Source organism: Sminthopsis crassicaudata, chromosome 5 (assembly GCF_048593235.1).
Source record: "Sminthopsis crassicaudata isolate SCR6 chromosome 5, ASM4859323v1, whole genome shotgun sequence".
NCBI lineage: Eukaryota > Metazoa > Chordata > Mammalia > Dasyuromorphia > Dasyuridae > Sminthopsis > Sminthopsis crassicaudata.
In genome coordinates, this window is record NC_133621.1 from 272647725 (window position 1) to 272673142 (window position 25418).

At 32.9% G+C, this 25418-nt stretch overlaps 1 protein-coding gene across 2 annotated transcripts in view; it reads right to left on the reverse strand.

The window, feature by feature from the left end:
- Positions 1 to 25418, reverse strand: part of LOC141544672 (uncharacterized) — a 107853-nt gene that overhangs the window by 46854 nt on the left and 35581 nt on the right. For both annotated transcript variants that reach the window (XM_074271081.1, XM_074271082.1), the window contains exons 7-13: positions 18001 to 18034; positions 14628 to 14697; positions 7367 to 7463; positions 4372 to 4400; positions 4203 to 4284; positions 4051 to 4095; positions 2322 to 2398 (exon numbers count right to left, since the gene is read on the reverse strand). In XM_074271081.1, the coding sequence (XP_074127182.1) occupies positions 2322 to 2398; positions 4051 to 4095; positions 4203 to 4284; positions 4372 to 4400; positions 7367 to 7463; positions 14628 to 14697; positions 18001 to 18034 (434 nt within the window). The remainder of the gene's footprint in view (positions 1 to 2321; positions 2399 to 4050; positions 4096 to 4202; positions 4285 to 4371; positions 4401 to 7366; positions 7464 to 14627; positions 14698 to 18000; positions 18035 to 25418) is intronic.

A 25418-nucleotide genomic window follows, 5' to 3' on the forward strand; every position in this document is an offset into this window, starting at 1 on the left:
TTTATTTCACTAAATGATCACCTTGTCTACACATTTCCCATGCTTAGGATTTTTCACTTGGTTTGATCCTTTTGGATGATAATTTTCTTATCTTCCAGATGGTACCTGGTAAAAACTGTCTCCTTTCTCCATTTTTACATACATTACTAAGCATAAACATAAGCATACTTATTATTGCCCTTTTCTTTTCTTCATATTTTATGCCTCTGCCTTTGGTCATTTCTAACATAAAAGCTGAGAGCTAATCTCTTCAACTGAGTTTATCACAGTTGCAAAGGAAATTGTGCTGTATTTCTGACCCTCTTTTGCCAGAAGACATGGAACACCTCTGATTTTACTCTCTTGTTCCTAAAATTTAAACAATCTCTGAGATAATTCCATTGTAATGTTTCCTGACAGCTAACACATTAAAAAGTTACCTTAGTCTGTAATCATGTAAGCCCTACCCCAAACCTTTGCAATTTCTTATCTATGAATTTTAAGGTCCTTAGCATTAAAAACTCAGTTATCTCCTTTGCTCTTTGCTACACAGTAATTACTACATACTGCTGAATAGTTCCCTAAAATAAACAAGTTATTGTTTAATATTTCCTACTTCCATAACCACTCCAGTTTATTTTATCACCTTGCACCCTATTGAAACAATTTTTTTGCCTATAATGTACCTATGTTCCAGGTAATTTTCTAGCCTGATTTCAAAATGCTTTCTTCAAATATGTTTCAAAATCTTATACTGCATAAAAACTGACAGTAACTCGTAACTCCTCTTTCTCTCTTTTGCTGAGGCAATTGGGGTTAAGTGACTTGCCCTGGGTCACACCTAGGAAGTATGAAGTGTCTGAGACCAGATTTGAACTCAGGTCCTCCTGACTTCAGGGCTGGTACTCTAATCACTATGCCACCTAAATGCCCTATACTATTTCTTTCATAGAAAATATTTTTCCCCATTACAGGTCTTCTGTTATAGCTAAATATCAAGGTTTATATTATTCACAAGCATCCTTACTTTTTTCTGCCTATCTTTTCCTCTAGAAGGTTTTCCTCCTTCCTGCTAGTCAAAATTTAACCCTATTATTGAGCCCTAATTATTACCTCTTTCATGAAATCTTTCCTGATTAAACACAACTAATTTTGTCATTTCCCTTTGTATTGACCTCAGTAGTAGTGTATACAATTTGAACAGAAAAAAATAGCTGTATTCAGCATGTACACACTGGGGCAAAGCTGTTTTTCATAAAGGGTCTCATGAGAAAGACCTGAGTATTTGTTATTGTACCATAAGTTTATTATGATGTGGCTTCCAAAAGGGCAACAGTTAAGACAGCATCCTTATGGAGACACGACAGGCTTCTACCCTGTCTTGGTAAAATCACGTCTGTATTATTATGCTTAGATAGGCCAATGGAAATGTGCAATTTAGAGAAACTGAGAGAGGTCATCCATGATTCATATCATAGGTAGGACTCCTAAGGAAGTGGGGGTATCTAGTTTATAAGAAAGACCATTCAGAGGATTTCAGAATAATAATCATCAACTAGTTAGGGGGGTTATTATGTAGAAGAGCCTGATTTGTTCTACTTAACCTTTTAAGTGAGAATTATTACCTCTGACTGCAAAATTCACAAAAGTAAATTATAGCTCAACATGAAAAACATCCCCAACAATTGGGGCCATTCAAATATAAAGTTTACTCACATGGTAACTATTCAGTCACAAAATGTTTTCAAATAGTTTTGGGGGATACTTCAGAGGAGATTCGTAATTTGGGATAAAGAGAAATTAGATTAACTTTGTTCATCAATACCAAGATTTTATTAGTATTGCATGTTTTAATGCCAGACAACATTTATATACTTTGATATTTTTCTAAAATTACATACATTTCTAGATATTAATATTCTGGGTTATTATCTTGCCACTGGTGAATAAATTTTAGTCTGTCTTAAGAAAGAAATCAGGACTAAACACTTTCACATGAATCTAGATCCATGGTAATTCTGTTATCACAATTATTTTGCCTACTCCAAGGGGAAAATAATGACATAATCAAATAGTTTAAGTTTGCTTCCTTATCATGTTAGAAATGTGTAAAATGATGAGCATCAACGCTATCAAGGGACTCCTCTTCACTCTAATATTACCTAACAAGGGTTGAAGTTTTGCTGTTAGCCATGCTACCTCCTAGGAAAATACAACTTCTAAGTAAGATAAAAATGCATTTCAAAGTACACTAAGTTCCGAAAAATATTTACACTAAAATTAGCATAAAAGTATGTTTACTGAAATGAAATAATAGAAATTTCAATATCATTCTTCCATACCTGTTCTTGGTCTCTTTTATCAAAATTTTCTTGGATTCTGACTGATGATCCTTTATATTCCAATTTTTGTTTTAAGTCTAAATTGATATTTAAATGAAAATTCATTTTATTTAGAATTACTTTTTATATGAATACGATCAATCCCCCTTTTTGTGCAGATATATAAGGTAAGAAATTACTATCTTACTAATTATGCATTTAGTTGATTCTTTTATAATTTCAATCTATTGCTACATTTGTGTATGTATGTGTGTGTGTGTGTGTGTGATGTTTATTTCACAGGAGCAAAGCACAGGAAGTCTGATTTACACACTCAATGCAGCTGAAACTGAACAATTAAAGGTGAACTGAGAGAGTTCAAATCTATACCTGATTTATTAGTTTAAGCTAGGAATTAAGCAATAAATTGGATCAATGGACTTTCTCAATAATCAAAGACCAAGAGTTTTAATTTAATATAGTTTTGCGAAATAAAGAGAAGAAAGAAGTTGGGGAAGTGGGAAAAACCATGAGATAGCTTAAAGAGAAGATAGCATCATGAGGATGGAAACGACAGATAAACTGGTAATTGAAAATGAGGTGTTAGCAACAACCTATTCCTTCTGTTTTGTGACTAAGACATGTTCATTTTAGAGTCCATCTCCAAGGTCAATGATATTGGACTAGACTTCTTTGTATTACAAGTGAAATATCCTTGAAGAATAATAGCTTTGTGATATGAAGATCCTAGACGATATATATCCTTCAAGGTAATGATTTCCTTATACAAAAATAGAAATACAATGAACAATTTCTAAAGTTAATTTATGACAGGTTAAACCTAAAGGTTTTTAAATTTGAACCACTTGGGGCAGCTAGGTGGTGCAGTGGCTAGAGCACCAGCCTTGAATTCAGGAGGACCTGAGTTCAAATCTGATTTCAGACACTTATCTAGCTGTGTGATCCTAGGCAAGTCACTTAACCCCAACCTGGGGGGGTGGGGGAGGATTGAACCACTAAAGAAGAGGAAGTAGTAGGAAATTACAGCTAATTATATTATAGAAGAAAATTAAGACACAAACCTACGTTTCTGCTTTCATGATCTCAACCACTTTCACCTGGATTTTTGCAATTAATTCCTACTTGGTCTTCTTATGTCTGATTCCTATCTTCTCTATTGTACTCTACACAAAGCTCTCAAGTAATCTTCTTAAGATATTTAAGTAGGCAATTCTCTTGCTTTCTGTGGTATCCTGCTTGTTTATTTCAGGAGGAATCATATCTATGAAATCTCCCTTCCACAATCATTTATTAACCTTTTATGCTCTTTGATTTTCTCAGAGCACTTCTCTCTCTCTTTTACTTGTCTTCTTTACTCCTGATCTTGTTACATACTTATTTGTTTTTTAAGTTGTATTCCTTTACAGAACGAAAATCCCTTGTGGCCAAAAACTGTTTTTATCTTTGAATTCTAGAGTCAAACAGGAGACACTTTATGCAATATTGGTTAATGTATGATAACTTAAATTGGGGAATGCATGCTGTATTGAATTTGTGTCTTCATGCAATAAAGAAAAGACCAAGAAGTATAAAAATGCAACTTGATATAAAGTGTTCAAAACACAAAATTAAAAAAAAAAAAAAAAAAAACAACCCTGAAAACTGCAGGATGCCTATCCTATTATATGTGATTTTGTGAAAATTTCACATACTCATAGTTGTAAATAAAGGGGAAAAAAAAGAAAGATACCATCAACGTCATCTGTGTCCCTTAAATCAAACTCTTCTATGAAATCTGTAATACAAATGGGGAAGAAGGGAAAAAAAGAAATATGAATGAATACTAAAATGTCCCTAAATATATATCTTTTCTTCCTAAAATTATGGAATTATCAACTTTACCTAATTTTGGTTCAATTTCCTTGAGTCCTTCTACTTCTTGGTTTGTAAACGTATCTTTTATTTCACAAAGGGATTGAATAGGCTATGAAACAAGATAATTAAAAAAATAATGTTATAGAAAGTTTTGAGAATGTACCAGAAAATAAAATAAATGTGTCAATGTTAATACCTTTGCAGAAGGAATTTTCCCTGGATGATCTGAGAAAAGAACAAAAGTTTTATTATCAACAATAATTAAATAATATAATTCAATTACAACATTGCAAAATAATTAAGTTTATTAGTTACCAATATAGGATTTGTAGAATAAATGCTTCAGTATCTTATTATTTTTATCATGGCATACTGTTAATACTTGAAATGAAACAAGAAAATAATATTGGCCCAACATGGAATTTACGTTTCACATAAATCATATTTCAAGGGACTCATATACATATTTGTACATATACAAATATATTAATATGCTCATCAATGACACACATAAAAGTCAATCCTTTTAAAAATATAATCAATTTCACAAGTGGCTAATTATAAAGTTGCTGCTGGAGTTAGCAGCATTTCTTTCAAGCAATGAGAACGATTAATGCAACCGTTTCTCATGGGGGGAATGATTCCTTAATTATATAATTTGCAAAAGCAGATAATCTGTAAACAGTAAAGTTATAGAATTAAAAACTTCGTATAAGCCACATAGTTATCACAGATTAAAGCGCTAGAAACAATTTTCGGAATATACCTAGTTTGATATATGCTTATAGAATAGTCAATATATTTTCATTTCTCTTATCTACTTTATCTATTGTGAGAAACCTATATTTCTTGTATCTGTATGTTAACCCATCTTAAAAAGTTTCTTGATCTATTCTAGAAAGATTGTGTATAAATTATGTTTAAGGAATGATATAAAAATTTCAAATTTAAATTATCTTAAAGAAGCAAAATTCTCTTAATTATCTCAATGTTCAATTCAATGTTATAAACAGATAAACTTTCTTCAACATATGTAATATTACATTAATGGAATATCATGCTGTTTACAAAAATATTGATAATAAACATTAGAAAATAACATTTTGAACATGTATTTTTTAATATTAACTCTTTTTACATCACTCCAAAAAGTCTTAATTGTGCACTGTACTAAAATATAAAGTTACATTAATATAGTTATTTTAACATAAGTATTAAGAAATTAAAAGAAACTTTAAAATAGATACTTCAATAAGCTGATGAAACATTTTACAATATATACAAGTAATGTAAGCATTTTTGCTAATTTCTTTATAAATATTTTTACTCACTCAATTGTCCTAAAGAACATATCCTCCTTTTAGAAAGAGGATTGTCAAATTGCCTGATATGTTTCTAATATAAAGTTCTTTTTTTCTTCACTCATGCTGGAAGTCTTTTCTCATTGGCACATAAAATACTCCAGTGGCTATGGATAATTGAAACACGTGTTTAAAAGAGAGGGGAGAGAGAGAGAGAGAGAAAGGGAGAGTCTATTCTGCTGGAGATGAGCAATATATGTCATAATGTGTGTGTTTTGCAGGGGAATCTTTGAATGTCTAGCAATAAAATAATGATTTTTTTTTCATTCCAGAAATGAACAAAGTAGACTGTACATAACTCACACAAGGTGGGTAGGGAAAGTCACCTTCAATCTATCAGTTTCCAGAGCATCTAGACCAATGAATTCATGGGATCTTGAAGTAAGCAAATATTTATATATAATTCTTTTTTATTATTATTATTTTAAATTTTACATTTGATCTATATTTTCCCATATGAAAAGTTTAGGAAAAAAAATGGGTATTATGTCTAAGTTGACAAAACCTTGGGATGGATTACACTGTTATGTACATAATAGTAGGTGCTCTTTAACATTAGTTGATCATGTCTATTATAATAAATACACCTTTAATAGAAACCAACAAATTGATATATTGGGAAATATCAGGAAGACAAGTATATTCTAGAAAAGCTTTGTGGAGTTTATACATGAGAAAGTTTCTGATAGAAACTTTCTGAAGACAAGGATTTCACTAGATGGCCTGAAAGGATACAGGGCAGGACATTATACAGAAATATAACCAAAATAGTTTGACTGGAAAAGAGAGAAAACAAGTAATATGAACTAAGGCTGCAAAGCTGAGTTATAGTCATGTCCAGGTCCTTAGGAACCAGCATTTCTGAATCTGCCAAATGATTACTGGCAAATGATTCCTCTCTCCGCTTCTCCAGTTATTAGGGAAAAGTTTTTTTTTTTTTTAATTTTATTTCTTCCTTTGTCACCTCACTTTAATATCCTTAAACTCTGTTACTGGACTCTAAGGGTCAGCTAAGTGGGCCATCAAGTACATCCCAGTACATCTGGACCTCCTCATATTCTGTGTGAAAGGAAAGACTCTTTGGTTGCTTTATATCCTTGGTTCCAAGGCAGCCATCTCCCACCACCTATGTTTCTCACTTCTTGCTGTCTACTTTTTTTTCCCACTTTTTGTCACTTTTGTTACCATTTCCTGTATTCAGTGTACAGTATAAGGATCTGAACAGAAACAGAATAATCTAGCCTTTAATCAGAAGCTCCTTAAGGTTTTTAAAAATAAAGTTTTATAACACATTTTCTTCACTTTATATTTTATCTAATAATATACAGAAATAAACCAAAGGTTTTGATATATGGGGATGAGAGAGATCAATGAAGGCCTGAGGCAGGCCTGAAATGAGGAAGATCACAGCCTGTGACATGACCTCTTATCAAAGAGGTAGTTATCTGTATAACTAACGAAGTAAACTAAAAAGTAGCTTATTCAGTTTCCTTAAACTGAGCACAATGCAAAGGCTGGATGGGTATTAACAGAGATAATTCCTAGATACAATCAGTCACTTCACATCATATATATCTATTTCTATTCTCTCTCTTTGTCCATTGAACTTTTCTCTCTCCAATATCTCTTCTTTATTTTTTTGTCTGCTCAGGCAAGCCTTTAGTGATACTCTTTATAGGTCCTGTAAGTAGCATTAGGACTTTGTGCATTTTCTTCTATGTATTTGATGATAGACTATTCCAACCCCACATTCTGGCCCGTATTTCTTCAGCTGCAAGATGCCTTTTCTTTTTTAATAGAAACCCCACTTTCCACATAATATAATCTTACCTTCATGTTGTCCCAATGAAACACTGTCTTTTGCATTTTGATTTGTTGATACAACTTTATGTTTTGCAGATATTTCCAGGAGATTTTCATGGGAACACTGATCGAATGAAAAGATCAAGAAAATAGTTAATAAGCTCACTGATGAAACCATTCCTGAATGTTTTCTTCTGATAAATTGTGAAGAATTTGCACTTAGAAAGGAGAGTTCTCCATAAAATAAAATGTTTTTATAACATTTTCTTCAAAAGTAATGACATGCTTACACTTTTCAAGATCACTCTTCTATCTTTTTTCCTTTAGGGGAGGTATTTCTGGTAAACATTGTGCTACAAGACTATGATATAGTTTTTCACACAGAAATGGCTAAACTTATAATTAATGATAAAGTTCTAACTCAGTATATTATTATGATTGTTATGATTATATTACATTATATATACATATATCTATATAATACTATTTTTCACATGCTAATAATATGGGAGAAGAAATTATTATTTGTACATAATCCCCCTTAGAAATACTGGCCTAAAAAGGTTTGTGGTAGCCCTGTTTGTAGTGGCTAGAAACTAGAAATGAAAGGATGCCCATCAACTGTAGAAAGTCTGAATAAATTGTGGTATATGAGTATTATGGGATATTATTGTTCTATAAGAAATGACCAGCAGGATGAATACAGAGAGGCTTGGAGAGAAATACATGAACTGATTTGCTAAGTGAAATGAGCAGAACCAGGAGATCATTTTACACTTCAATAATAACACTACATGATGATCAGTTCTGATGGACGTGGCCATCTTCAACAATGAGAGGATACAAATCAGTTCCAATTGATGTGTAATGAACAGAACCAGCTACACCCAGAGAAAGAACACTGGGAAGTGAGTATGGACCACAACATAGAATTTCCACTCTTTGTGTTATTGTTTGCTTGCATTTTTGTTTTTTTTTTCTTCTCAGGTTATTTTTATCTTCTAAATCTGATTTTTCTTGTGCAACAAGATAACTGTATAACTATATATACATATATTGTACTTAACATATACTTTTTAACATATTTAATATTTATGGGACTACCTGCCATTTAGAGGAAGGATTGGCAGAAAGGAGGGTAAAAGTTGAAACAGAAGTTTTTGCAAGGGTCAATGTTGAAAAGTTACCCATGTATATGTTTTGTATATAAAAAGCTACAATAAAAAAAATTTTAAAAAAGAAATATTGGCTTATTTGATAGTGGCCTGAGCTTGGAATCAGGAAGATTCATCTTCATGAATTAAATTTCAGTCTTAGACACTAGCTGTAGAAATGGCTTAAAAATTAGAAAATCATTCACCCCTTTCAAATGGGACCACCACAAATTTATGATATATAATCTCAAGCTTTGTTGCTTACATGCTGAAAACCCTCCCTAGATCATTTTGATTCGTGCTGTCATCCCTTCTGTTCTTAGTGCCCTCTGTCACTGCCACCACAATATCTTGCCTTTTTACTGCAAGCAGCCAGAAGTGTAATTTAGTTAACAGATAGAATCAAAATAGATTTTTCAAGAATGTCTAAATTCAAGGAACTATGAAATTAGAACCCAATATTTACAAATGAAAGAAATATGGGTCACAAACCCCAAAATACCTACCAAAAAGAAAAGGAAGGAAATGGATATTTGGACAAAAATAATGGTTAGAGCCCTGAGCCTGCAGTCACAAAGATTCAAGTTCACTTGCTGTCTCAGACACTTACTAGTTGTGTGACCCTGCACCCAACCCAATTAAAAGCTGTTTGTTTCAATTTCCTCATCTATAAAATGGTGATGATAGTAGTACTTACCTCTGAGGGTTGTTGTGTGAATCAAATATAATGTGCTTAGTATAGTGTCTAGCATGGGATAAGTGCTATAAAATATTATTTATTAATTATATATAGTCCCATTACTGATTCAACAGATTCACTAAGGAAAAAAAATGTTATGAAATCACATTTTTATGTGTAAGTTACTCTGCTAGATTCAATGGGAGATAAAAAAGATGTTCTTTTCCCAAGGAGGTATAAAATATTTATACCAATAACTATAACATAAAACAGTGTGAAAAATATAGTAAGATGTAGAGCTTACTTCTATAGAAGAAGAGAGAAAGAAATGGGATAAAGAAAGATTTTGACAATTTTAGGCAAGCAGTGAAGCAGTGAAAGGTAAGGTCTACAAGAAAGATTTATACCTCACACTCTACACTACAATAAATTCTACTAATAGAGTTAATTAATTAATAATTAATAATTATATAGATATATACACATTATATCTATATAATTATTAATATATATATATATATATATATATATATATATATATATATATATATATATATATATACACACACACTATGTGTGTATGTGTGTGTGAAGTAATTGGAGTTAAGTGCCTTGTCCAAGATCACACAGTTATTATAGTGTAAGAATCTGGGATCACATTTGAACTTCGGTCCTCCTTATTCCAAAGCCACTCTCCTAACTGCTCACCCATCTAGCTGCCCCTAGTAATTTAAAATTAAAATCTGTAATAAATAGAATATGATTTTTGATCTACTGTCCATAATACACTTCTTCAAACAGAATAAGTACTGGAAACAAAATCAATAGGTATGACTACAGAGATCTGTATAAGGTAAAAGTTAGGCTTTTAAAACTAAAAGAATAAGAAAAAATTTGGAAAATATTTCTATAAATATAAATATTTTCTATAAATCTATACAAATTAAGTTGGATAATAATAATATGTCATATATACATTCAACCTCAATATTCATATGCTTTAACTTTTGCAACTTCAAGCATTTGTGTGATTTAGTTAGTAACTTCATTTTCACTTCCATGATGACAACTTGTATGCAAGGTAGAGAAAAAAAATGAGAACCACAATGTTGCGAATTTGTGGAACCCCTACTATGTCCTTCATTGGTCTTATCTGTCCTATTTGTATAGATTTAACAACTCTATATGCATTCCTTGTCTATCCAAATTTACTTCTCTGCATTTAAAACTCAAGGTTTCTATTATAATTATGCTCTCAAAACCTAGTGCAAATCTCATGGGGTTCTCTGAATAAGAACATTGCATAAGTATCTCATTATGACAAAGAATATTTAAGAAAGTAGATTGGGACACATTGAAATGATATTTCTTTTCCTTTAAAGATAAATTCTAAATGCAAACTTTGCAAACCATACACAAATAAAACTATAATTAATTTTAGGATCACAAGATTTTATAGCTTTAAAAATTCCTAATTAAGCATATATATGTGTGTATGTGTGTGTGTGTTTGTGTGTATGTCAGAAACAATGTCAAGTGCTGAGAATACCAATACAAGCAACAGAGAAGACTCCCTTCCCGACAAGCAGCTTAAATTTTAATGAGAAAAGGAATCAGGAAAAGGGTGAAAGACTAGAGATTCACCTGGGGTCATGTCAGAAAATTACTTCAAACAGAAGTAATTTCTAAACTAGGGTTAGAAATAGTATGATCAATCATCTCTAGTTAAAGATTATGAACTTGGTGGTTATGAACTTGGTGGTCATAGGAAGTTAATCCTCTCTTTCCCATATGTTCAATGTATAGTTTGACTTAAAAGTCATTTTCTAATTAATTCCAAGACTATTGACGACTAACATGATACATACCTCTAAATTTAGCAAAATACCTCAAAATGAAGAAATGATTGAATAAAATATATCATTAACGTCATGATAAATGTTCCAACACTCAGAGAAACTTAAAAATCAACACAAGCCTGTTATATCATCTAGATCTAGAAGGTCAAAAAAGGTCTGAAGTGTAAACAACTCTAGGCTAGCCCCACAAAAATATCAAGTGGGACCACAGGAACCACAGAGACAGGAACCCCACTGATTGGGGTGAGTCCTATTGGGGTTTGAGTCCAGGAAGACATAATGAATCTCAGCTGATTGGGAATCCCTACTGTGCTGCTGAGACAAGGCTGTGGGCAAGAAGGAATCGGCACCTGGTGAGTATAGAAGTAGAAGAGAAGGGACTCTATTGGCTGTGGGCACTTGCAGGAGAATGGAGCTCTTGGTTTGGGATTCCTGATCAGTGTGGAGAACTCAAGGGAAGAGTGAAGCTCCATCCTCCAACCCCATGATTAGAGGTGCTTACACTAATAAGTCTGATTAAAAAAAAAATTTGAACCAACAAATAAGGAAGAACCCCACCATTGAAACATATTATGGGAACAGATAAGATCAGGGTTCATCTTCAGAGGACATGTTAGTAACAAAAAGTTTCTACCTCAAAAAGTAATGTTAAATGGTTATCTGTCCAAAAAGAATTTATAGAAGAATTCAAAAATCAAATGAGAGACATTGAGGAAAACCTAAAAAAAAAAAGCCATCCAAGAAAATCAAGAAAATTATGAAAAAAATTATTATGAAAAAAGTTAACCAACTAGAAAATCTCAGAGATGAAAATAAATGAAAATTTTAATTGATCAAAGCCCATTAGATTTGGGCTTCTTCAGATCCAACTCACTTTCAGCTGATCAATGATGGACAAAAACAACTACACCCAGAGAATGAACACTGGGAATTGAATGTAAAATATTAACACTACTGTCTATCTACCCAGGTTACTTTTTTCTTCGGAATCCAATACTTAACATGCAACAAGAAAATTGGATTTACACACATATATTATATCTAAGTTATACTGTAACACATGTAAAATGTATGAGATTGCCTGTCATCTAGGGGAAGGAGTAGAGGGAGGGAGGGGAAAATCTGGAAAAATGAATACAAGGGATAATGTTATAAAAAATTACTCATGCATATATACTGTCAAAAATGTATAATTATAAAATTAATAAAAAAAAAAAAGATTTGGGCTTCTTCAAAGCCAGTAAAGCTATGAGAGATGAAGAAATTTCAGACTATAGATGACAAAATGGAACAGAATGTGAAACATACTATTTGAAAAATGACAGATCTGAATAACAGATCAATAAAAGAAAATATAGAAATAATTGGACTGCCAGAAAGTTGGGAACCCCACCAAAAATGATTTTTGAAACAAAAGTACAGGAAATAATCCAAAAATATTGCCCTGGAGTAACAGAACATTAGGGGAAAGTAGAAGTAGAAAAAATCCATTGATCATCACCTCAAAGAGATCCTTTGTGGAAAATACACAAATATTTCTACCAAATTTTGAAATCCTCAGATCAAAAAGAAAATTTTGGAAGAAGAAGGAAAAAAAACAACAATTTAAATATGCTGGAGCTACAATTAGAATTGTACAAGATTTATCAGCCCCTACAATAAAAGACCACAGACTCCAGATCAATCTACCCACAATCAAAAACAAACAAACAAACAACAACAACAAAAAAAACCTAGACCTGTGTCCAAAAATATCATATCCTGCAAAATTATTTATAGTAAATGAATTTGCAAATTTTCAGGACTTTCCATCAACCAAACCTGAACTTAACAGAAAATGTAACATATAAGAATCAATATCAAAGATCATTTTTAAGGAATTCAACATAGGCATAATGTTTAAACATCAACAAAATTTTAACATAGGAAATGTACACTATATGTTTAAGATTCACATCAGCAAAAAGAAATTCTGTAAGAGTTAAGGTAAAAATAGTAATAATGGGGTACAAATGAGGGAGGTGTGGAAGAAGAATAGAAACAGACATTAGAGAGAGGGGAGGAAGACAGTTCTGAAAACCTATTCACATTGGGAATCTGTTCAATAGTCAACACGACATATATACCATGAAGAGTATAGGACACTACAAAATCTATAAAGAAATAAGGGCAGAGGGAAGCAAAGGGTGAGGAAAGAAGGCAGGGGAAAGATCCTTCAGTGGGAGAAGGTTAAGTAATAACAAGGAAAATTGTGGAGCAGAATTTAAAGAGTCAGCAGAAATAGGAAAGTCATGTGTATGTGCTGTGTATATGTGAGTGTGTTTAGGTAGATATAAATACATATATCTACATAAATATATTTTTTAACTATAGCTTGCTTGAGGGTGGGATGGGGGATGAAAGGGGAAAAAGAGTAAAGTCATAAGTCATACAGCAGACAAAGAACAATTTTCAAAGAAGTGAAGAAAAAATGGATATTTATGAATATAATTTCTTTTACTAATATTTATCTCTATACAAATCTCTCTACATATATCTCTCTACATATATATGTACTTACACACACACATATATATATTTACATACACACACACACACACACACACACACATATATATATATATATATACTTTCTTGATTTGGTAATTTGTTGCTATATGTTTTGAATCCTTCCTGAAGTTTTGTAGGGCATATGACAATGTTCTCTTTTATTTGCTTTATTTTCTTTTGTATTCCTTTTCTGTTTTTCTTTTTTATTGCTTTTTCAAATAAAATAAATTTTAAAAATAAATAAAATGCCAAAGAAAAACAAAAAAAAAATACTAATAGTGGGAAATTCTAATATACCATTAGAAGGACTGCATGGTGGTCAAGGTGTTTTAGAAAACAACATACAACAATCATAAAATTGATTCTGTCTTTTGATTCCATTATTGAGAATTCATCCTAAAAAGAACAAAGGAAGGATAGGATCTATGTGTACAAAATTATTCATAGCTACTCTACTTGTAAAAAAAAAAAAATTGGAAGCAACCTGTACAATGAACATTTAGGGAAAAGTATTATTATTATTGTTGTTGTTATTATTATTATTATTATTAATTATTATTATGGAATGGATCACAGATTTGGAGCTAGAAGAAACCTTAAATATCATTTAGAAAACAAATATTTTAAAATATAATTTAATTTATAGTGACAATCATGAAGTGGCAATGATATGAAGCCTGGTCCTCCACTCCAAACCTGTTATTTTTTTCAGTGTATAAATAAATATGAAAAGTACAAAGAAATATGGAGAGCGATATAGAAATATTGGCAGAAAGTAACTTGAATAAAAGTTGATTTCACCTACTTTTTCAGAAGAAAATTAAAAAAAAAGAAACAAAACACAACAAAACAGCTAAAGGTGAGGAAACTTTAAAGCAAACTTGAGACAAAATCATATTTGTTTTAGAATCATTTGGGTCCATTTAACTGCATTTGGATCTTTCGTGTTAAATACCAAAGAGATTGTATACTACATTTAAAATACTTTTAACAAAGCAAAGCACCCTCAAAACTGAAATATGATTAGAAAAATAAAGAAACTTTACCTTCATGTCAAAATCCAATTCATTTTCTGTGCTTGGTAAGTGATCATCAGATCCTGGTTTGTCAGAGAGACTTTCAAAAAAAGAAACCAAAAATTTGTACTTTTATTTCTAGGAGTCAATCATAAAGTTTTTAGTTGGTGCAAGGTGCTTTATCACCAAGTTATAATTGCAAAAACTGACTTAATAGAGCAGGATATATCAACTATTATTATTCCAAGATTCATTTTGGTAGAGAAGAAAATATTAGTATAAAAGCTATCAGTGGATCTAACCTCCAGAATTATATCATTTTTAATTTTACACACTTCTAAAGTTGACAAATGAACACAATAGGACATTATAAATCACAGAATCTTCAAAATCCTGGAATATATTTGTAGCCTGTTCTCTGTGCCTTCCCTAGTAGGTTCTGACAAACACTTCCAGTTCTTTTTCTTAAAGTTATCTTCCACAGGTTTCTGATCTAGATATGAGTTGTATTTCCTATCATTTTAGCAGTATGTGACTCTTTGTGATCCCATCTGGCATCTTGGAATGGTATTGGAAGTGGTTTTACATTTCTTTTACAAGTTCATTTCACAGATGATGAAAGTGAGGCAAACAGTTACATGGGACTTGCCTGGAGTCACAGGCTAATAAATATCAGATCCATATTAGAACTCATAAAGATTAGTATTCTTGATTCCAATCCAGGACATCACCCACTGCTTTGCCTAGTTGCTCTTTAGATCTTAAGAGTAGATAATACTAGGGCCCAAAGTCTTTATTATAAGGGTAATCCTTTACGTTCCTTGCTAGAAACAGTTTTTACAATTGCTATGGTAATCTGCTTTCAGGGAGTTTCAATGCCAGATTTATCAATATGGAGGAAGAGGGTAACCGGGTCCAGAATTCAAGGAGGGTGAGGTATATGACTTGTGAGTGAATAATACAAGGAACTTTCAGAGAAGAAATATTTCAACTATTGTGTGGTCAGAGTTGCTGGGGTCACTTGCTGAGTGTCATAAAGTGGAAACTTGAATCCAATTTTTTATTCCTACTCCCATTCCCTGTCCATTGACCCCAAGACAGTTCTCTTGTCAGTTCATTAGGATGTGTTAGCACCAAGACAGCTTTTCTTTTTCCTTTGTCCCTCCCCTTCCTTTCCTCCTTCCTTCTCTCCTTTCTTTCTCCCTTCTCTCTTCCTTTTCTTCCTTCCCTTCCTTTTCTTTCTTCCATCCTTTATAATCTAATTCTTTTATAGACATGCCCAATTTCTTTTCCCTTCTCCTTAAACATGCCAAGTGAATTTACTTTTTTGGTCATTTTTTAACATTCTTCTCCTATTTCAGTTGGATTTCATTATCTCCTCCTACTTCACCACCTCCTCCTCCTCCTTATAGCCTTCACCTTTTTTTTGTTTGTTTTATGTCCATCTCTTCAAATTCTCCTTGGACTCACTTTCTTTTCTTTAAATGGACTTTCTCCTTCAACTCAAGTCACTTTTAATTTCTCAAGGCTTCCTGAATTTGTTAACTTTTCATCTCTTATTTGTTCCAAATTCTTAAGGATTCAAAATCATAATAACATTTGTTTCTCCTTGAATTAAAATCTAATAAAATAATGCATTATGCCCCATTAATAAGAATGTAAATGTTGTAACATGTCCACCAACCATAATCTCCTACAAAGGACATCAATTTTCCAGGACTGTCTTGTCCTGAGACAAGACTGACTCAATCATCTCATTAAGCATCCTGCAACTACTCACAAAGATCCAATGTACATGAGTTTGTTCTTACCTAGACTATTCCCTGTCTCTTTCCTAACTCCTTCTTAATGGCCTCTTTACTCCCTAGATCAATTCCTTAATTCCCTCTCCCTCTTCCCTCTAACTTTAAAAAGTCATGTCACTTTATTAATCATAGATGATTTACACTATAATTTTTTCACATTAATAAATGTGTGTGGCTGTGATAAGTATCTCAGGTGAAATTGTCACATTAAATAATACTTCTTCATTCTTTGGCTAAAAATAAGAAGAAAGGTTCCAAATGTTCTTGGTATCATAGGATACTTCCCATCAACCTTCTGACATAATCATTCCTCACTTTGCCTCTTGTAGGTTTTCTTTTTGTTTCTTTTTCAATTTTTTTATCATTTCCAGGAATACTACATTCTACTTGATCATCTAGAAAGTAGAAATGATTTTTTCCAAACTTTTTACCTTCTATAATAAGACTAACTCTTACCACTGTGATAGTAACTAAGAGCACAAAATCTTTAGGTCACTGCAAAAGTAACAAACATTCTGTGCTGTGAGAAAATGAGTTCACTAGAAGTGAGATATTTTAGTATCTTACCTCATTGTTGTTAATGGCCTTTACAACTAATGCTTTGTCATATCTGTTTTCCTTTTTAAAAGTGCCAGAGAAATGTATTTCTTAAAAATAAAAAAAAAGTTTGCTACTACTTCTCAAGATACAGTGCCAGCTTGAGTATATGTCTCTAATTGGGAACAAGACTATTCCTGTCAGTCTCAAAGTGAAAAGTAGCTTTCTATCACAGTTGTCTACAAGAGTTTTAAGCAGAACTTCTCTCTTCTTTTCTATTTTTTCTATCCTTGCTGAGAAATTTCCAATACCATTTCTTGTCTTATCTTAGGATCCTTGTCCCAGTGACTAATCTCACCTTATCTTGATAACTCTTTATTTGAGCACTTATACTCCACAAGTATAAGATGATACATATTTGCACTGCAGATGTGCCTTCAAAGTCTTGTTAGGAATTCATCCCAAGTGGCTACTATGTGGTGTGACCATATGGAACTGGTTCATTCTTCATTCATCCAAATTTAATACAGTAGAGCATTGTGGATAGGAAGTAGGAAGGGGTAAAAATATAGTGGATTCAAGTATTTCCTTTGTTTTATACTGATGTTGTGAGTTGAAACAAGTCACTTAACCCCTCATCATTTGTATGCAACTCTCTTAATGAAGAACAGTTGCCAATTTTATAAACACACATTCAGAAACACTATGCGCATGTGTGTGTGTATGTGTGTTTTCGGATGTTTATATTTTGGTATATTATTTGTATATTGCACATTATATATACACACAAACATATATACATACATAATAATGGACATATACATATATACATACTTGCATAGATACACGCACCAATTAGGTATTTAGTGAAGCTAAATTTTTGAAAACTAAAATAAAAAAAAAAACAACAACATGGATTAATGTTATAGTGGAAAATGTTGAAATGAAAGATAATGACTTTTGGAGGCATGATAGTCTGCTTTGTACTGGCCTGAAAAACTCATTGAAGACTGGACCAAGAAGATTAATTAAAAGAAATGTAAACCTGCTACAAAGCCTACCTGCTTACAGAATCTTTTGCAGAACTTCCTTCTGCTATTGTAGGGGAAAAAATAAAATATAATTAAAACTTAATACATAAATAGAATATGAAAAGCATAACTTTACTTCTATAATGTATAATATGAAAAGCATAATTTTAAAACATTTCTACAATGTGTTTTTTGAGCAATGATAATATTATTGAAATGGAATTATGCTATAGATAAATGTTTTTAAGTAGAATGAGAGAGGTAGAAAGAGGTGGTCATAAAGTATTGTCAATGATTTGGTTACATTAACTGCTTCACACTAATAGAACACAATTATTTCTAACAGATACCATAAATAAAAGAACAAGCTGCCATAACATGATTAATCTGGGCTTTTTTTTCATGGAAATAGATTACAAAAAGACCACATTGAGAAATTTACTTTTCTCACCACAGTTCTCACAAATGGAATGTTTGGAGATGTCATTTCCAGGAATACTACATTCTACTTGGATCATCTAGAAAGTAGAATGACATGGCATGACTTGCTTGTTCCATTATGTAAATCAGGGAAATCCAGAGACTTTGTTTAGTATGATATATTTCTACCTCTTCTTCATGAGCAAGAGGTCTAAAACAATGTAACTTGTCTACACTTCGGCAATCCTTAGAAGAAAAGAATTAATGAATAGCAAACCAATGTATTTTTATCTTTTCAAGCCTTCCCAGGGAGGGAAGCCAAAAATAAAAGCAAAACTTATCATGTACAATGGACATCTATTATTTCTTCTGACCTTTGACTGCAAAATATAGTTTAAAATATTCAGCTGGGCAGTGAAATAAGGGGTTTTTGTGTGTGTGTGTGTGTGTGTGTGTGTGTGTTTTTTTTTTTTTGCCTATCAACTACCACATGAGTATAAGGGGAAGAATGAAGAAATGACCATTTGTCCATTTTAGTGTGTATATAATTTTATTATTTGATTCATAACCATTCTCCAAAATTTACTTTTTCTAAATCATCCATTCCAATGTTGCCAGTTTGCTTCTGAAATAGTATATTTAACAAAATATGAAATTTCATTTATATGGAAATCATGATGATAAAAATTACCTCCATAAATTGAGGCACTGAGAGGTTAAACAACCTGGAGAGTGAGGCTTGTCAAAATGGTGAGGAAGAGTTTGAGGTGATCCAACATAGGTGCAGCATAGGGACCCAGGTTGGAGAGGCCTCTGCCCATTGAGGAAATTCATTGGGAGTCTTTTAGCCAAAAGGCTGCACCTACTTGGCTATTCTGACCTGGTTCAGAAGCCAGTAGATCAGCAGACTAACTTGAGACCTTCAATACAACTACAGAAGGCAAATAGTGAGACCCTGAAATCTAGCATAACAAGCAGGGTTTGGCCACACTTACACTGCACTGGAAGGAAACCAGCAATCCTGATTCCAGGGAAGTGTGGAAAACTATTATCACAATCAACCATATCAATAACAAGGCCAACAGACATCATATGATAATCTCAATTGTTGCAGAAAAAGCTTTTGACAAAATATTGCCCATTCCTATTAAAAACAACAGAGAATATAGAGATAAAGGGGGCTTTCATTAAAATAGTAAGCAGCATGTATATAAAACCCACAGCAATCATTATTTGTAATGGAGAGAAGCTGAATACATTTTCAATAAGATCATTGGTCAAACAAGGATGACTATTATCACCACTATTATTCAACTACAAATGCTGGCTTTCACAATAAAAAAAAAAGAAATGAAATTAGAAAATAAAACTATCACTCTTTGCTGATGATATGATGATATACTTAGAGGATCTTTGAAAACCATCCAAAAACCTACTATAAACAATTCTCAGCTTTTGCAAAGTTGCAGCATATAAAATAAACCCAAATAAATGATCAGCATTTCTATATATTATTGACAAAGCCCATTAGCAAGAGATAGAAAAATTAATTCCATTTAAAATAACTATAGACAAAATAAAATATTTTGGGGTCAACCTGCCAAGACAAACTCAAGAACTATGTGAAAACAATTACAAAACACTTCTCACACAAAGCCACATCCAAACAACTGGAAAAATATCAATTGCTCATGGATAGATCAAACTAACATAATAAAATGATAATTTTGCCTAAATTGGCCTATTTGTTCAATGTCATACAAATCAAATTGCCAAAATATTATTTTACAAAATAATAACAAAATTCATCTGGAAGAACAAAAGGTTAAGAATACTAAGAAAATTAATGAAAAAAATACAAGGAATGATGTCTTAGTAATACCAAAACAGCAGTTATCAAAACCATTCTGTACTTTCTAAGAAATAAGAGTGGTGGATCAGTGGAACAGATTAGAAACACATTAGAAACAAGAACAATAATCAAAATCTATAATAGTCTAGCATTTAATAAACCTCCAAACTTCAGCTTCTGGAATAACAACTATTTGACAAAAATTGCTGTGAAAATGGAATATAATGTCAGAAACTCAGCATATACCGGCATCCCACACTGCATATCAAAATAAGGTATGGGTACATAATTTGGGTATAAAGGATATCATAAAAAATTAGTAGATCAAGGGATAATTTCCCCATCAAATCTTTGAAAAAGGGAGGAATTTATGATTAAATAAGAACTTGAGAGCATTATAAAAGGCAAAATTGGACAACTTTGATTACATTAAATTAAAAAGGTTTTGCAGAAAAACAAACAAACAAACAAACAAACAAACCAGGAACTAGATTAAAAAGGAAGTATAAAGCTTGGAAAATATAGTTATAGCCAGTGTTTCTGACAAAGTTCTCATTTCTAAAATACACAAATAACTGTCAAATTTGTAAAAAAAAAAAATGAAAATGGTCAAAGGATAAGAACAGACAAATTTCAGATGACAAAATTAAAGTGATTTATAATATGAAAAAATGCTCTAAATCACTCTTAATTAAAGAGGTACAAATTGAAATAACTCTTGATTTACCACCATGACAGGACAAGATAATGGTAAATGTTGGCAGGGATATAGGAAGACTGGAACATAGTTCCATTGTTGGTAGAGTTTTGAACTTATCTAACCCTTCTGCAGAGCAATCTGGAATTGCGCCCAAAGGAGTATGAACTCTGTATATCTTATGACTCAGCAGTGCCATTACAGAGTTTATATTCCAAGGAAATCATAAAGGAGAGAAATAGTCCTACAAGTGCAAATATTTTGTAACAGCATTTTTTTTTGTGGATTTCAAAGAATTGGAAAATTAGTAGCTGTCCATCAATTTGGGAATGGCTGTAACAAGTTGTGGTATATAAAGGTAATAGCATGTTATTGTTCCATAAAAATGATTATTAAGCTAATTTTAGAAAGGCTGGAAAGATGTACATGAACTGTTGCTGAGCAAAATAAGCAGAACTAGGAATACATTGTAAAAGCCAGAATGTGCAATGATTAACTATAAAAGACTTGGTTGTTCTCAGTTGTTCAATGATCCAAAGCAATTCCAACAGACTTTGGAAAGAAAAAGGCATCTGCAGCCAGAAAAAATACTCTGGAGATTGACTCAATACATGGTATGTTCATTTTTTTCTGTTTCTTTTTCTCTCCCATGGTTTTTCACTTTATCTCTAATTGTTCTCTCCCAACATGATTCATAAAGCAATGTATATTAATTTTTTTTAATTAAAAAGAAATAATCAAGAGAAAGTGCCCTAATGTTCTGGAAGCAGAAGGTAAAACAATCATTGAAAGAATCCACTGATCACCTTCTGAAATTACAAAAAAAAATCATAGCTAAGTTTTCAAATTATCAGATAAAGGAGAAATTATGGTAAGCAGCCAGAAAAATAACAACAACAACAACAACAACAACAACAACAACAACAAAATTCCAATATCAAGCAGCCACAATCAAGATTTCCCAGGATCTAGGAATGTCCACTTTTAAGGATCAAAGCATCTGGAAAATGACATTCCAAATAGACGAAGGAGTTTGAACTGCAGCCAAGAATCAACTTTCCAACAAAACTAAGAATTATCTTACAGGAACAAGATATGCATTTGATGACACAGATGAATTTCACTTATTTCTGATGAAAAGACCAGAGCTGAACAGAAAATTTGATCTTCAAATACGGAACTCAAGAGAAGCTTAAAAAATTAGAAATAAAAATATAAGTTTTTTTTAAATGGTTAAAAAGTTTGCATCTTTATAGGGGAAGATGATACATATAACTTTTGAAAACTATATCTTTGGTAGGCCAAACTAAGAGGGTGTAGGTAGTTAATTTGACTTTATTATGATGATATAAAAAGAAACTAGTGGTCCAAAAAGGATTGTACTGGAGGAGGAAGAAAAGGGAGGTAAAATGGGTAAATCACCAAATATGAAGAGGAAAAAGGCCTATTACAATTGAGGGAAAAAAGCGAGGTGGATGAGCATTTTGTGAACAGCAACCTCACTTGATTTGGTTCAAAGAGAGAATATCAGACATATTTAGATTGATAGAGAAACTTGCCTTGAAATTGAATGTATGGCCATCAACTGGAGAATGGCTGAATAAATTAAAGGATATTAATGTCATGGAATATTACTGTTCTATAAGAAACAACTAGCAGGATGATTTTAGAGAAGCCTGGAGAGACTTGCATGAACTGATGCTAAGTGAAATGAGCAGAACCAGGAGATCATCATGATGGGGCTCGGTGAGGTCCCTTTAAGATTCCTTTCTCATTTCCAACCCACCCATGGCTGAAGAAGCTAGGATCTTTTGATCCACAAATCCAAGTTAAAAAGCACATTTTTGAGGGGAGGAGCCAAGATGGCGGAGAATATACACGTGAATTTGTAAGCTCCCTTCTTCCCTCAATACCAACTAGTTAAATCAGCCTCAAAAATAATATTGGACTGATAAAAACCACAAGAATTAGAAGCACAATTTATCAGCCGAAGAGATTCTGGAATTTCTACAGAAAAGGTCGGTTCCGAGGGGAGGAAAAAAAAAAAGATCAGCACAGACAGTGCTGGATTGGGGCTAGTACACTGTGCCAAACAGGCTGGGGAGAACTCTGGGATCAGAGAAGCCACTGAGATAGAAGAATCTGGCATAGGCTGATAGCTCTACTCTGCTTTTTAAAATAGCAGATTAGAAGAGAAATCAAAGACATGTTAAAGCAATAGCCAGATAATATAATCACCCCAAACCGGAAGCGACCTAACAGATTTCGGCACGGTTGTGCAGCTGCCTGCTGCTGTCTAGGGCTTTTCCTTAGAGCAGTTAAGAACCTGAACAGAGGGGGGGAAAAGCTCGGGGCAGCCTCTAATCCACATAGTGAGGACCTCAGACTGAGGCAGTGGAATTCTCCCTGCAGTGAAACTCCAGCAGCAGCAGAACTCTCATATTAGCAGAACCTTCAAAGCAGGAACTGTGCTCTCCGGGTAGACACTTCCAGTTTGAGCTCAGGGGATTTTTCATCAGCTGCTAATATCGACGGCCCCATGGGAGGCTTTGGCTGGGGTTTGTGACACTTTCACTGTTCAGCCTCTAGTCTCAGGGCAGTTGCTAGGCCACACAGTGAGAGTCCTTCACTGGGCAATCCTTGCAATGCAGCTATGCTAAATACCTCTAAATCACTCCTAGGGGGGAGGAGAACTCTCTCCCAGAACTCTCGCTTTGTCCAGACACAGGAGCCAACTTATACCTGTCTGGGAGGAAGCTGATAAATATATTTCTTACCCCAAGGGCAGACCCTGCACAGATTTTTGACAATGAGTAAGAAGCTGAAGAGAACAATTGACACTTTCTATACAGAGAAAGAGCGGGTATCCAACCCCAAGGAGGCTAACATCAGAGAGTCTCCAGATAACACCTTAAAGGGGAATGATACCTGTCCCCGATCCCATAACTCTCTCCTAGAAGAGACTATTAAAAAGTTAAGAGAGTTTGAAGAAAAATGGTGACAGGAAAGAGAAGCTATGATAGAGAACAAAAATGTTCTGAAATTTGAGTTGGAAAAAATAAAGAATTCACAGGAGGTGCGGGTAAACAAAATCTGTGAATTAGAAAAGGTTAAAACATCACAGGAAACTAGGATTTGTGAATTGGAAAAAGAATAACATTAAAAAAATTCAACAGTGCAAAATAATTCATTTAAAAACTCAATTGGGCATATACAGAAAGAACTAAAAAATGTGAATGAAGAACATAACTCATTAAAAATCAGGATGGAACAAATAGAAATGAATGATTCATTGAGAACCCAAGAATCAGTCAAACAAAACGAAACAAAACAAAGCAAACAAAAAAAAAAAAAATGCAAAGCTGGAGAACAATGTCAAATACTTACTGGGAAAATCTATAGGCCTGGAAAATAGATCTAGAAGAGATAATCTGAAAACTATTCCCGAAATTCCCGAAAACTATGATCAAAAAAAGAGCCTAGATTCTATTTTACAAAAAAATCATCAAAGAGAACTGTCTAGAGATAATAGAAACAGAAGGGAAAATAGGCGTTGAAAGGATTCATCAAACACCTTCTGAAAAAGAACCTAAAAGAAGAACTCCACAGGAACATTGTGGCTAAGCTGCAGAACTACCAAACTAAGGAAAAAATACTGCAAGCAGCTAGGAAAAAAAACAATTCAAATATCAAGGTGCCACAATAAGGGTCACACAAGATCTGGCTGCCTCCACATTAAAGGATTGAAGAGCCTGGAACCTCATATTCTGAAAGGAAAAAAAAAACGAGAATTGCAACTAAGAATAAACTACCCAGCTAAATTTAGCATTTTCTTCCATGGAAGAAGATGGTCATTTAATGAAATAAAGGAATTCCTTTTCTTTCTAAGAAAAAACCAGACTTAAAACAAAAAATTTGATCTACATTCACAAGACTGAAGAGAAGCAGAAAAAGATAAAAAGAACTCTTGAGAACTGTATCTCTGTTGTGGATATACAGAAAGTCCACATGGATAATTTGATTTTACTGATATAATATAAAAAAGGGAAGTGGTAAAGGGAAGGGGGTAGTATCAGAAAAAGGGGAAGGAGAGATAAAAAGAGGGAAACTACATCCCAGGAAGAGGCATAGAAAATCTACCACATCTGAGGGAATTTAGAGAGGGGGAGAAATATTGTATGAATCTTACTCTCATCAGAGTAGGCTCAAAAAGTAAATAATTAACATATTTGTTTTTCAGAGAATTCTACTCACCTCATTAAAAGGGGGGAGAGAAAAAGGGAAAAGTAAAAGGGGAATAAGGGAAGGGTACAAGAAAGGGAAAGGGACTTAAAAGGGGGGGAGGGATACTAAAAAGGGAGGGCTGTGTGTCATAAGTGGAGTCTATAATTTAAATACTGGGAAAGGGGTTCAGGGGGGATCAAGGGAGAAAAAGCATAATCAAGGGATAATATGATGGCAGGAAATACAGAATTAGTC